At 34.9% G+C, this 14,611-nt stretch overlaps 1 protein-coding gene and 1 long non-coding RNA gene across 7 annotated transcripts in view; one reads left to right on the forward strand and one right to left on the reverse strand.

Moving 5' to 3' along the window:
* The window catches only part of KCNH7 (potassium voltage-gated channel subfamily H member 7), a 218,345-nt gene that overhangs the window by 175,857 nt on the left and 27,877 nt on the right, over nt 1–14,611 (forward strand). For 3 of the 6 annotated variants that reach the window (XM_048308541.1, XM_048308545.1, XM_048308548.1), the window contains 3 exons: nt 1,785–2,184; nt 2,654–2,853; nt 12,454–12,706. In XM_048308541.1, the coding sequence (XP_048164498.1) occupies nt 1,785–2,184; nt 2,654–2,853; nt 12,454–12,706 (853 nt within the window). Of the gene's footprint in view, nt 1–1,784; nt 2,185–2,653; nt 2,855–12,451; nt 12,707–14,611 lie in introns of all 6 variants that reach the window. The other 3 variants (XM_048308544.1, XM_048308547.1, XM_048308546.1) reach the window with 1 other exon arrangement.
* Nucleotides 2,864–14,611, reverse strand: part of LOC125328247 — a 45,731-nt gene continuing 33,983 nt past the window's right edge. The window contains exons 3-4 of the long non-coding RNA XR_007204625.1: nt 13,021–13,143; nt 2,864–3,818 (exon numbers count right to left, since the gene is read on the reverse strand). This is a non-coding gene — a long non-coding RNA (uncharacterized LOC125328247). The remainder of the gene's footprint in view (nt 3,819–13,020; nt 13,144–14,611) is intronic.

Here is a 14,611-nt window from a genome sequence, read left to right on the forward strand (position 1 = left end):
CTTGTGTTATATACCTTCCAAATACTCCAGAGCTCAAACTGATGTATCTAAGTATAGGATTGACACTGAGGATGAATAATATTAGCAAGTTTTAACTTAAGAATGGGGTGGAACAGTGCTGACATACTGTAGATTCACAATCTACCATCTGATCTATTTAAGGGGCACTGTAAGAATATGCAGCCTCTTGCATGATGTAGAGATATGACTACATCTGTAACAGAATGTTTCAAACACCCCACTAAAGACAAATCTTAGCTTTTCTTAAAGGATCATAAATATTTAAGCCTGATCTACCTTACAAAAAAAATTACCTAATCACAATATTCACATGCTTCTGAATCTCAGCCTAGGCATAGCATTTTGAAGGATATGGTCTTTCAGACTACTGAGGTCACTAATCTTTTTTACGTGGTAATGAGAAATTCACCCTAAAGTTATTATTTGGGATGTTAAACTGAACTAAGGAGTGTTACCCTACATTATCCTCTTGCTCATTTACTCAGAAAATATGAACAATTTATTGAGTTGTCCACTGATAAATGCAGCCAAGAAAGACTCTTGTTTTGTTCCAAGGGCTTTGGGGTTTGACTCAGAAATATGGTAAATTCAAGGATTTAATAAAACATGAAAACTAGTTTAGTACTTGTTGCAAGAAAGCTTTAATGTGATGCATACTACTGTCAGAGTGCTTTGTGAGGCTTGGAAAACTTTTCTTGTTAAGTGTCATGTGTCATGTAAGTGTTAAGTGTCATGTAATGACATGCATGTTAAAAAAAACCAAACCAACCAACTTATTAAAAATGTGTTCAATCTTGGCATTTACTGAATACTTCAATATCTGTTCAGACTTGATGCAAGGAAAAAAGGTAGCTGAGGGGGTTTTTTAGTCCAGTTGTCCTATTTACAATGCTGTCCATCCCTTCTACAAGGAATTAGCAAGTATGAAAATGATTTATTAATTGAAATTTGCAAACTTGTATTAATAACCTTTAGATTCCTTTAAAAAGATCAGAGCTTCAAAGACGCTGCAATGAATAATAGCACAAGTCTGCACCAAAAAGCTTGGAATACATTCCTGCTTAAAACTGCTCCAATTTATTTTTCTAGTGGTATAGTATTTTTATTACTGGCTCTTGCCACTACACCTGAAAGATGCAAAAAGATTCATCTGGAGTAACTTTTCTATGATTTTCTGTTCACAGTGCTTCACCTTTTTTACTTGTATGAGTGTTCATACCATTACAAACAGGAAGAATCTTGTAGATATACTCTTTGGGACATTTCTGCCCTAGTACTTCTCTTTTCTAGAATATGTGTGCCAGAGCATTGCAAGGAGTTTCTAAGCTAGGATCAAATACAGTCACACAGCTTTGTTCAAAAATACTTATTATCTATGTGGACAGTCATATATCATGAGTAGTTCCAATAACTTACAGATTTTTTCATGTTAAAAATCATGAATCTATTGGATCATTAAGTCCATTATGGTGGATTGAAGAGTCCAGATCAAGAAAAATATTCAACATGGAAGAGTATCTAGTGCATAATAACAACTTCAATATATCATGATTTTAAATGTACATTTCTTATTTTATTCCCTGGTTTTATAATGAAATTGATAGTTTAAAGAAAATGAAATTAAGATTACATTGAAATGGGTTCTTCTACTTATTTTGATGATTTCTCAAAATAATGAAATTTGAAAATGGTTTATTCATGCTTATTGTTCATGAGAATACATTTGCTGATGGGGAAAACTAATTTCTGTCTTATTTTTACAGACAACTACGTTAATAGGCCTTCTGAAGACAGCTAGACTGCTGCGTTTAGTGAGGGTAGCACGGAAATTGGACAGATACTCTGAATATGGTGCTGCAGTTCTGATGCTCCTCATGTGCATATTTGCACTAATTGCACACTGGCTTGCTTGCATTTGGTATGCCATTGGAAATGTAGAAAGGCCGTACTTGGCTCACAAGATTGGCTGGTTGGATTCTTTAGGAGAACAACTAGGAAAGCATTACAATAAGAGTGATGCAAGCTCTGGACCATCCATCAAGGACAAATACGTTACAGCACTTTATTTTACCTTCAGCAGTCTGACAAGTGTAGGATTTGGAAATGTGTCTCCAAACACCAACTCAGAGAAAATCTTTTCCATCTGTGTCATGTTGATTGGCTGTAAGTAATTTTATCGTGGATTTTAATCTTTTTTTTTCCTCTGTGTTTGAGCAAATGGCTTAACATTCTAAGCTAATAAGATTATAAGCATGCAGCCAGAAGGGCAAATTCCTAGGGAAAGAATGTTGTATGCAAAAATATGTTGTGACTCATTCAGTGTCAGGAAGTAATCAAGTTGCTTGACTACTCAAAATCTGTTATCCAAACTGTCAGAAGATTTGTGTTGTATATCAGTGTCTGTAAGCAATTCCTGTATAGGTTAAGAAAGTGAGTTTTGAGTGGATTTAGGAAATTATAGCCCATATAGTCCATATTTGGATAATCTTTTTTTTTTTTAATTTAAAACTGAACCTATAAATGTATGCATACCTTTTTAACTCTTCTCTTTGTTCTTAACTTTTACTTAGCCATACTCATCTGCAAAGCCCAACGATATGACTTAAGAAAGTTTTGTTTCTATTTAATCCAGCATTAATGTACGCTAGCATTTTTGGAAATGTATCTGCAATAATCCAAAGACTCTACTCGGGAACTGCACGGTATCACATGCAGATGCTGCGAGTGAAGGAGTTCATACGCTTTCATCAAATCCCAAACCCTCTGCGGCAGCGACTGGAGGAATACTTCCAGCATGCGTGGACATACACCAATGGCATTGACATGAACATGGTATGTTCTTCTGTTTTTCAGGCAGAGATGCTGAGGAATAGATAAATGCATGAGAACTTAAAAAGAGACTGTAAGTCTTTAGTATTTATAAGCTGTAAAAGTACAAGTTTAAGAAGGTGGATATATACTCAATTATTGACAATCAAGCCACTACATATTTGACATCCAGACATTTCACTGCCTAGGTTATCACCAGGTATATCAGAAATCTCAATTTTCACTTTGTATCAGAAAGCTTGAGAACTGCAGGTGACTCGTATAAGCTTAAATAGAGAAAAAAAAAATTACAGGTTTCTTATTTCAGACATAGCTGTTCCAGAATTTTGTTTGTTCTTTGCCCTGATTTTCCACTTCCAGTATCAAACAAGAGCACCTGTGTTAATATCTATAGAGTTACTGTTCTATAAAACCCACAGAGCTCAATTCTTTTCAAAATACTTCCATGTAATCTTGAACAGGTATATTGGGAATGGGTTGAAGAGAGGAGCAGGCAGGTGTAGCTGCTCTTTTCAAAGAGAAATATTTGAATCACATGATAGCCTGAAAAGTAATTCACTTGCATATACAAGCCACATAATTCTGCACTGAAAATCAACACAGTATTACTAACCATTTAGCCATCCACAGAAACTCATTTCTAGGAAGTGACAAGGAATAATACTCATACTTTCTGGTTTTGATAAAAAAGCCCCTGTAATCTCTCCTTCTATAAATATATGGCTAGCTAAAAAGGAATGACAATCTGCTAGTGAGGAAAAGTAAGCATCTGTATCTCTGGCTTTTTTTCTGGAGATAGATTTTTTCTGAAAAGTCAAAGAAATATGTTTTCTGAAAAATCAACATCAGTTTGAAGACATTGAGGGAACTGTGCATCTTGAGGACCTGTGAATCTGTGTCTCTGTAGGGATGCTTTCCAAAGCTGTTCAGAGCTGGAGATTAGAAACTTTGCAGAACTCTGCAGAAAGCTGTCAAGAACAAGAAAATCTATACACTTTTGTAACAATTTAAATAGAAATCAACTTCCAAAATTTCGACATACATTTGAACAGTTTTCACATGGTATCTGTACATACATTTCCAAATGATGGTCAGAGTACTATGCTTTTATGCAGTAAGCAGAAACAATGGTCTTGATTAAAATCTTCTATACAGGTGAATCACTGACAGTTTGACTTTATGGTTACCATTAAGTAAAGCAGATCTTAAAAATATGATAGAAAATTAATATATTGGGCTTCACCTGCCACTTCCATGAGTGTCCCTCCAGAGGGATAATATCCCCAGGGCAGGACAAGGACACTTGTATAAACCTTTTCTGGGGATTACTGCAGTGGAAGGCAGCATCAGTAGCTTCATCCTGTGTGGCACTAAATAGCCCTTATTCCTTCTGATGGCAATGGAATTGTGGGGTACTCAGCACTTTGCAGGATCAGGCCCTTAAGTGTTCAACCTAAGCCTAAAGTATCTCATTGAATTATTTCTGAAGATATTACAAAATCATGTATGCCTTAACTAATTCATTACCACTAATGGATGTACTAAAAACTTATTTCACTTGAAATAATAACTATAACTGCATGTTGTCACGTGAAAAGTTGCATAATTCAGAAATTGGTGTACTGAAATTAGTCTTGGATTTGTCTTTAATGTGAAATAACAATTAAATGGATTAAATAGCCCATATTCTGCAATATGATTGTGAGGCAGTATGGAGGATTTGTTTTAAATAAAGTGTGGAAAAACCCTCAAGTTTAATATCTTGTTTTGTTGTATTTTATTCCTTATTCTGTTCACAAGTTCTATCCCTCAAGTTTTATATCAATCACTTAATTTCCTTTAAAACTGAGTTTGAATGTATTACACTTAGTACAAGGATAATATGAGAATTGTGTGATTTACGTTGTACTTATGAAAGATTTATCTCTTTCCTGTCTGCTTCACACCTAAATACATGGAATAACACCACCCACTGGTAAGAGCAGGAGGTATTTATATCAAATTTAATTCCAGTATAAAGTGTGGAGAATATCCATGTTATCTGTTGGGTTTAGAGCTTGTTCAATGCTTTCTAATTTTAATTGTAACTTTTTGCATGATGAAGGGGTAGATAGCAAAGGGAAATAATCAAAGTAGAATCAGATGTGGGGCAAAATGGTTACTAAAACTTAGACATTAAAAAATGCTAATCTAACCATGTTTATTAATCACTGTTTTACCCCACAACTCAAGTCATGCTTCTCTGCCCAAAAAAGGTCATGTGCATATTGGTTTGCATTAGATAGTTGCTCTGTAGGAATGTCACTGACAAAGTTGCCATGCTGCTGATCATTCTGCATTTTCCTTTGTGTGAATGCTCTTAGTTTAAACCATATATGCATGTTAACACACGCACCAATGAAGTTTTCTTGGCTGTTAGCCATGTGCATATGAGTTGGACTTGCATGTGTTTTTTACTTAATTTTGCATGAAATATTTGCATTTACAAAACAAAGGACTAATATTGTCCTCAGACAAATGTGTTTGATTTCCTGCCCATGTTTACTTGGAGTTTTTGCAAATTCTGAAGGCAGAATTTCATCCAATTTTTTTTCATTTCATGACTGAAAGCTGAAAAAAATTCAAAAATGAAGTCCTCTTTTTCCGTTGAAATATGAAATGCCTAATAATTTACATATTTTATATATATATATATATGTACATGCAACATATACGCACACATACTCACATATATATATATAAAAATAACATTGGAGAATATATTTCAAAAGATGTTTTAAATTATCCTCAGTAATATATTTAAGAACCCAGGTAAAGTGGAAAATAAAAAATGTTAAAAAGCCATTAAACAGAAACCCTTTTAGTCTCAGGAGTAATAGTGCACTAAGACTAAACTTGATTTTCTAAACAAAATTCTACACCTTAGATTGCAAACTGCAAGATAGAATTTCATGCTTATTTGAAATGGTTAAACTTAAAATTAGCTTTAAAGACCTGCAGGTGAAATATGCTGAGACCTTGTTTATTTGTTCATTTGCTCCCTTCTGCTCTATTTCTACATCTTTTTGATTATATTCCATTACATAATGTATTTTGGTTAAAAACAGTTCCACATAATTATGCATGGACTGGATAAACAGGATTTTGGATTTATTATAATCTGGATAAAAATCTTGAGTCTACAGAATAAGCATAATTTAAATCATGTCCCCGTGATATACACTGGCAAAGTCAAATTACAAAAAAAGTATTTACAATGCATATTGCTTCATGAAAGATGTCACCAGTCCCAAAGATTCAAATTCTTATAATATTTTTTTAACTATCCTGTTCTGTTTTTCCTAAACTCTTTTTGCCTTCTTTTTCCTCTTTCATTCCCATATTATCAGTCCAGCACTGATAATAGCACGCCTATGATGCTTACCCTAAAAAGATTAGTTATATAGTATTTGAAGTGGTTTTTTAAGTTATGCATGTATTTTTTACAATCCTGTCCCACCCCTTCTTTCCATGGATCTTCTGTGCATCTGAGTAGCTTTATTGGTTTATTTTACATTTGAAAAGAGTTCAAAGAACTAAGTGGGACAAGCTGATAAGTATTTAGCCCAATGTGAACATTAATTAAAACTTTGGATCTGGGACAGATGTCTTTTTGTTTTGGGTTTTGCCCAATATCATGAAAGGAGAGAGCAAGTCATAATTTTTGTAAATAAATGTACAATTTCTCCTGCAAGCATCCAAGCAATGATTAATTTTAGAATTGTGATAACTGTCTTGGCCACTGTGATCATGCAAGTACAGTAGAGCACACACCTATCTTAAACCAGGAATTCTACTGTAGTAAATAAAGGGCAGGTTCACTATCGCCTTGTTAAGGCTTCTTTTGTAAGAAATTGGCCACTGATACCTGGTTGACATCGCCAGTGCCACTAATATATTTGAAGCAGAGGATTACAAAAGTAAGGTAAAATTTAAAAAACAGCAAGGAGAAATTCTTTGTACCATCAAAAGACTAATGCAAATTAGATGTGTTTGGAACAAAACCTAGCAGTAAATTCTTAAACAGAGGGAATATGTCATCATGTTGGAAATTCTGTTTGTATATTTGTCAAAACAGAAATCGTGATATATAAACCAGACAGGAAGTACCTTGTGATTAGCTGTAAACCTGTTCTTTCATTTTCTGTAACAAGACCACTTAAAAAATGTGATTGTCTACATTGAATTGAGTTATAGAAAAGAAGACCTCATAGAAAAGAATGTTTTCAAGAATGTCAATCTATTGCTAAATGATCCTTTATCAGTTTCTCACTGCATTGTCATCTAAAATCTCAAAAACAAGAGCAATTAATTTTTCAACTATCATATTTTTTGAAAAATATGATCTTGTCAATCTTCAACTTCTACAGACTTAAAACTTTTCTGTTGGTAAGGGAGTCAACAGTAGAACAAACTGAAATAATTTTCTGTCTTCCTTGTTCAGCAGTGTATCATATCTCAGAGATCGCTTTTCATATGTACTCAGAAACTGTAATAAGATTATAGAAGAATGGTCCACTGCAGTTTCACTAATTTCAGCATAAAGGTGTCACACATCTGTGTTGTGGCAATGACTGAAAACAAAAGATCCTATTCTTGATAAGGCTTCAATCTCACTGAAAGGTGAATTAGCTCATTATCACATACTGCTGTTCTTTTCTCTCAGCTGTTATAATATACTGAACATTAAAAAAAAATCATTCTGTATGAAGAAGAGGATTTTTCTTAAACAAACTTTCTATGTGGAGCCCAAGAGCTTCTGGAGCAGAATTATTGCCACCTGTGACCTTGTTCTTTCTTTCCTAATCAGAGGAAAGAGCTACTGCAGGACAGAGTTCCTAATTCAAAATCTAAGCAGCACAATTTGTGCAGCTAAAGAGTCTCAAGTTAGCCTTAAAATTATGTGGCTAGTAGAAAGGTGAAAATTAAATACATAGGTTATTTCACCAAATATATGAATTAATATTAATTAATTTCACTGATTCTTACCAAAGACAAAAGGTTAATTTTTAATATAAAGTTCAAATTTTATTATTCAAATATTTTGACAACTTTATTCGGCACTTAATGATGCCAATGTCAACATAGCCTGAGATCTCTCTTATGCAGGTGAGAACCAAATAGATACTACATATGTGTGGTCATGACACAAAGTGAATTTATTTCTGCCTCTTTGTACCTTCAGCTGCTCAATCTTTTGCTGCATTAATTTTTTGCATGGATCAGTTTCTCAAACCATTTCATGAGGAGGGATCAAGACAAGGCAGGAATAAACAGATAATGTGGAGAAGGACCAGAATCCTCTTTCAGTTTATGCCATATTAAATTCTCAGATGAACTTGGCAGTCTCCCTTTATCTTTCCCTCTATATGCTGGGCACCTGCCACTCATAAACAAGTCTGACTGATTCTAGGACAAGAAAGCCTCAGTCACTAGTTTCAACATATCCCAAACACAGCAAAACACACAAGAGCCCTCTTGTGCTTTCTTCAATTGCTGCTTGGTATTTAATGATCCCACCTATTTTTCAACTGAGAAACTCACAACAGAAGATTAAATGCAGAATTAAAGGAGTATCTTTGATTGTAAGGCTGCAAATAGTCATCTCTCATACTAGGAAAGGCTGAGAGAGCTGGGACTGTTCAGCCAGATGGGAGAAATAAAGGCTTACAGAGGATCTCATCAATGTGAATACCTGAAGGGAGGGTGTAAAGAAGGTGGAACAAGTTTTCAGTGGTGCCCAGTGACAGGACCAGAGGTAATGGGCACATACTGAGACTGGAGGCTTCGTCCAAACACCAGGAAGCACATTTTTACTGTGAGGATAACAGCACTGGTAGAAGTTGCCCAGAGAGGCTGTGGCACCTCTGTCCTCAGAGATATTTGAAAGCCATCTGGACATTGCCCCGGCTACCAGCTCTAGGTAGACCTCCTTGAGCAGGGAGGATGGACCAGATGATCTTTCCAACAAGAAGTCCTTTCCCACCTCAATCATTCTGTGGTTTTGTTGGTATGGAAAGCGGTATTTCCATGTTTAATGAAAATTATTGTAGCTAATATCCTCATTTACTTCAGTTTATATACTTTCTAAATATCTTCTGTGGGACATATGTCAATACCTTTTCCAGAACTAAGGATAGAAAATCTAAAAATTGTCATGAATTTTATTATTTATCCAAAAACCCCAAGGTTATCTTTGCCCCAAACAGTTGCTTGTTGCCTGAGATTAAGGCACAAAGATGTGTCCAAGTCTATTGTCAAAAATGTAGCTGATGCATGTGTGAGTGATACCTTACTGTCATCTTGAGAAAAGAAGTTAATGAAGCTGGATTCCCTCTCCTCATACAAAAGATCACGTTCTTCAAGGCAGTATGAATCATGCATGTCCTGACTATCCTCACGAATCCTCAATCACTTATTCCATGTAAAATGTTTTACATCTGTCTGGATGAATATCCTCCTCTGTAAGCAGGCCAATGTTATTTGACGTGGAGTAAGTTTTATTCCAGACAGGAAGAGATAACTGAACTTGGACTTGATAACTACCAATGAGAGACAACTGGAGCCTGTGGTCACAGCATCCTAACTGATTTTATTTTACTTTACTTTTTCTTTTTTAAGGGGGGAGAGCTAAAGCTGATTTTATGCCTTGTTACATGTTTTTTTAAAAATATCTATATGTATTTCTTGAATTATGCATGAGTTCTGATTCCAAACATTATTCTAACCATGAGAATCCAAGATTTTTCTCACCAGGGCCCCATGGAATCACAGCTGAGGAAATACTGTGTATAACAATAGAAACATGTTGGAAAAGAATGGAACAATTGAAACTCAAATCTGTATTAAAATTATTTATTAGTTTTGGATTTTCCATTGATAATAATGTTATTAAAGAGCAATTCTAGTTTTATAATTTTCAATTATTTATTTTGAAGACTGCATGGATGATTTTCTAATATTTAGTATAGGCAGTGTGGGTACAAATTTGATGTTGATGTTGATTCTCACATTATAATAACATAATTTTCAATGCAATTTCATAATGAAAATCAGAATATGAGAATAAATGTAACAAATAGTTGGAGGTTTGGGTTGGCAAAATGTTGTCTGTATTGCACAGCATAAAAATTAGTTTGGAAACATCAAATTCTGTATTGTGTCAGCTACTGGACTTAGATTTAATACCTCACTACACACAATGTGTGCAATATGGTAAGCTCTTTTTAGCAATGTAGGTTTGCCAATGTTTTAACACATTTTTCTTCAAATCAGCTTCTTTCTTGAATTTCTAAGCATGTATTAATGGAGTAATCTCCAAACTCCATTGGAAACAAATGCTATGTAGTCTTCTTTCTGGGCATTTTAAAATTGTGATATTAAAGAGTAGATGTCTTTCCTCTCTGATGTATGAAACTATTTTAGAGTGTAAGCTCCATGGAGCAGGGACTTTTTAATCACAGGTGCTTGAAAAGAGCCTGGTATCTGTCAGATGTTATTGGCATATAAATAATTATTAACTAATATGAAATGATTTTATAACAGTTTCACGATAAGTATAAATTAATTATAAAAATAATTGTTTCTATAAAGGAATATCCAAAGTATCTTCAGAAATATAAACCAACACAAATGGTCTGCATGGGTTTTGCTTAATGGTAAAATACAATCCCTTGATAAATCAGATAAACAGCTGATGTGAAAAATTAAAACAATTTATTCTAAGTATATTCTAAGTGCTCATGACTTCCTAAAAATTCAAATACACTTTTCTTGTAAGAACTTCTGAATTCAAAATACATTTCCTATTTCACATCCTATAAAAATGGAGCTCTTCTAAATTGTGTTTAGATAGATGCATAGCAAACAAATTAATTCAAAATAGGTCTTTTATACTCACATGACTAGAGAACAATTTCAAAATAAACACAATTTTTCTCCACCTGTATCATTTGGTAAACATATTTGTTTCTCAGTTTTTCACTATCATTCAGTAAATAAGTTACTACAATCTACAGCCTTTTTATTTCAATATAATTGCATTAAACTAAAGAGCATCATTGGATACTAAGCTATTTCTAGTGGTGTGATAGGTACTGAAAACAGAGTGACACCACAGAAGCTTTTCATTTATCATATTTTCTTTTGCTCAGTGTTGTTGAATGCTGGCATTTTCTGAGGATGTATAAATTTCATGTGGTAATGTCCTAAGGCTCAAAAATTGTTGTATACATGTGTATTAAAACATTGTTTGTTATTTCACAGCATTGATTTCCATTAACAATCATAGAAATATTTCCACTCTGTTTAAGGTTCTAGTATCTCATTTTTAAAACATAGCTTGGCTTGTGTGGACAGAAGCCTCATATCAGAATTGGGTTCATCTTCACTAGCAAGGGATTTGAGTTGTGAATATATTTCTGCAAAGTGAGTGAGTGCCTAGACTTTTTTGTGCTGAAGTACAAATTAATACAGCAACAAGTGAATGCATTTTGGATATGTGTTTTCTCTGCAGAAATGTTTACATGTTTATAGAAAAAACAGTGCAGAAGATAAGCGAGGACGAAATAATAGACTGGTCAAATAAAAAGACACATCCTGTTCACATATTCATAAGGCTTGTAGCATCACTACATATTTTGCCTTTAGTAATATGCAACAGTTGTAGCTGTCCCCAGGGAAAGCATATGACCCAACCACATCACTGACAGCAGATAACAGGACATAACAAAGAAAGGTGGTGTGTCATAATGTGTCAGCAGGCAGAGTCACTCACAGTATTCCCATGAAGTCAGTAGCAGAAATGTTTGTAGATTCTAAAAGAATCAGAGGTATATTATCCTAGGCAATTTAGAAAAGCTTACACGTAATGACCACATTGTAAATAGCTCCCTTCTTTCCTTCTAAACAAAATTAACATGTTGCCATGGTACCCAAGAGGAATCCCATGATTCTACTTCAGGCAAACTCCTGTTGTTCTGGTAAGAGATGAGCAAGGACCACAGCAAGTAGCCCTGTAGTTTGCTGAACTAATCATCTGCCTATGTACATCTGCATAACATTGTTGTTTCAATAGCTCATGTTGCTTTTTCTGATAAAAATCAAAGACCTACACTTGCAAGCAGAATATATTTATTGTGAAAATGTCATGTTTATTTCAGCAAAAACCTCTCTTATAATAAATGTAGTACTCTGACAATAGATAAAAAGGATATAGATATATCAGTCCAAATAGGTGAAATTCAGTCGAGATTCTCCCTTTAGCTGTCTTACTTGTTATTTTATTCAGTATAGTCATTCATATACCCTGATACCATTTCTTGCAATGAAAGAAATCTTAATAGCATATTTTGTAACTACTATATAGATTAGTATTTATATGAGTGCTCACATTGTAAAAGCTTTGCAATATAGATTATACTATGCATTTGTTGAATTTTAACAATCCTACAGCTCTTAGAGCCACATAGGTCACTTCTTTCTCTTTGTCCAGGCAAAAAAAATAAAAATTATAAAAAGAACTTTCATAGCATTAGCATGAAATCCTTATGCTTGTCTTTCCAGGTCCTGAAGGGGTTTCCAGAATGCTTACAAGCTGACATTTGTTTGCACCTCAACCAAAATTTGCTTCAGAATTGCAAAGCTTTCCGGGGGGCCAGTAAAGGCTGTCTTCGAGCTTTGGCTATGAAATTTAAGACAACACATGCACCTCCTGGAGACACTTTAGTGCACTGTGGAGATGTTCTCACTGCTCTTTATTTTGTGTCAAGAGGCTCCATTGAAATCCTTAAGAGTGACATTGTTGTAGCCATTCTTGGTAAGTACATTATTACAAGGCATATTAAAAGAGTACGATTTCCAAAAGAAATATTTATTGTTGTTCCTGGGACAGGAAATTTGTAAATGTTTTACTCACTATTATTTGAAATCAAGTAAAAAAATAATTTAAGAAGAAAAGTCTACATTACTGTAATAATTCATGAGCACCAAAGAGCCCACTTCTTTGGATTTCTAAATATTTATCTTTAGTCACATTAATTCCTAGGTAAAAGGCAAGCTGCAAGTTGAGGCAAGCAGATATCCAGTTATTCCAGTTCTGATTATGTTGCAAGATCAAAAGTCAAGACCCACCTGTTTTTTAACAGTGATGAAGGTATTGAGACACGTAGACTCCCCTATTTGCTAACTGGAGCAATCTACTCTGGGCGTTCAAAACGTCTCGTAGAGATTTTCAGAAATATCTGTTTCTGCCCACTGGGCATAAAGGAAAAGAAGAGAATAACATTAATCTGATCTAGATGTAGTAACACCGGTGTTTCCCCTATGTTTCTTATTAACACATTCTTGTTTGTATAGCATGAGAGTTACTTGTTTTCTTTCCTAACGAAGTTGGCTCAGGACAATGCTCAGTCCAGCTGGGACCTCACCTGCAACTGGGCATAGCTCTTATGTGAAACCAGTAAGACTTCATTAGCTATAGCAATATTAAAAGTAAAATAACTAAAACCTTACCTAAACTTGACTACAGATTTTTTTTCTCCAATTTTATATTAGGTAATATAAATGGAAAGAATAATTGAATAGATGAGTAAGGATTTTGCTGTACAGAAGCCTATACCAGCTGTAATATCATTCGTATGTTGTCTTTCTGTTAATTGGCCACTGCAGGAACTTACAGTCTGAAAAGTAGCTGAAGCAAGAGGTGGACTGGGGGCAGTAGGTTGCTATTAACCCACTTTTGACTGATTATTCTGTTTGTACTTCGCAGGGTGGATATGTGAGCAGAACAAAGGTGTGCCTAAAGCAATCCTTCCCTAGGTTTAGATAGTGTTATCAAGATAATTCATCATGTCATGCTGTTGCATCTCATCAGCTGGGCCAGCTTTAGGCACAAGCAAAGTAGGGAGCATGCAAGTATAACACTGTGAGGTTTTTACTTAACTGTGTAAGAGTCTTTCCCTGATTATGAGCAGTGTGGTTCATCAAGGAATTAATCTCTCACATCAAAACCATGTAAATTTCTGTACTATTTCTGTTGCACTTGCAATCAAGACAAACTGACAATTTTATGGATTCATCAATTCCTTCCTGGGCCAAAGATGCAGACTGGTCAAGTTTTTCATATTATGCACATCAGATCCCTGTGCTCTCACACTGCAGCAGAAACCCAGGTATTTGCAGGGCCATGCTACTGTATCTCTTCTGGCCTATAGCTGTTCACACCAGGGACTGCAGTTTGGAGCCTCACTCTCCCAGGAATGGTAGGTCAGACATAAGGACAGGCGTGCACAACTGCATCCAGAAGAAACTGAGCCCACATCTGTTGCATGATCCATGAGGCAGGAATCTGCCCATACCTGGCTCCAGTGAATGAGTCTGTGGTATCTTGAAGAATGTGCAGAAAAAGGATAGATGATTCAAAGGAAAATTACTCTGCATTGAAATCACTCAGAAACCTAACAAAGTTTATCAATACTTAGTCAAATATTTTTAGTTAATTCCTCTTTCTGAAAAACCCACACACAAAAATGGACATAAAAAACACTCAGTGCTTTGTGCTCTGGACAACAGAGTATTCCAACAGAGGTAGCATGGATGAAATTTTCACCCTTAACAAGTATTGCAACATCATCAAAGAAATCAAAGTGTTCTGAGAAATGTTGTGTCTCTCCACCAGTTTTCTTCAAATCATCAGCACTGTCTGATGTGGATGAGTTAAGTT

The sequence above is a fragment of the Corvus hawaiiensis genome, chromosome 7, assembly GCF_020740725.1.
Source record: "Corvus hawaiiensis isolate bCorHaw1 chromosome 7, bCorHaw1.pri.cur, whole genome shotgun sequence".
Lineage (NCBI taxonomy): Eukaryota > Metazoa > Chordata > Aves > Passeriformes > Corvidae > Corvus > Corvus hawaiiensis.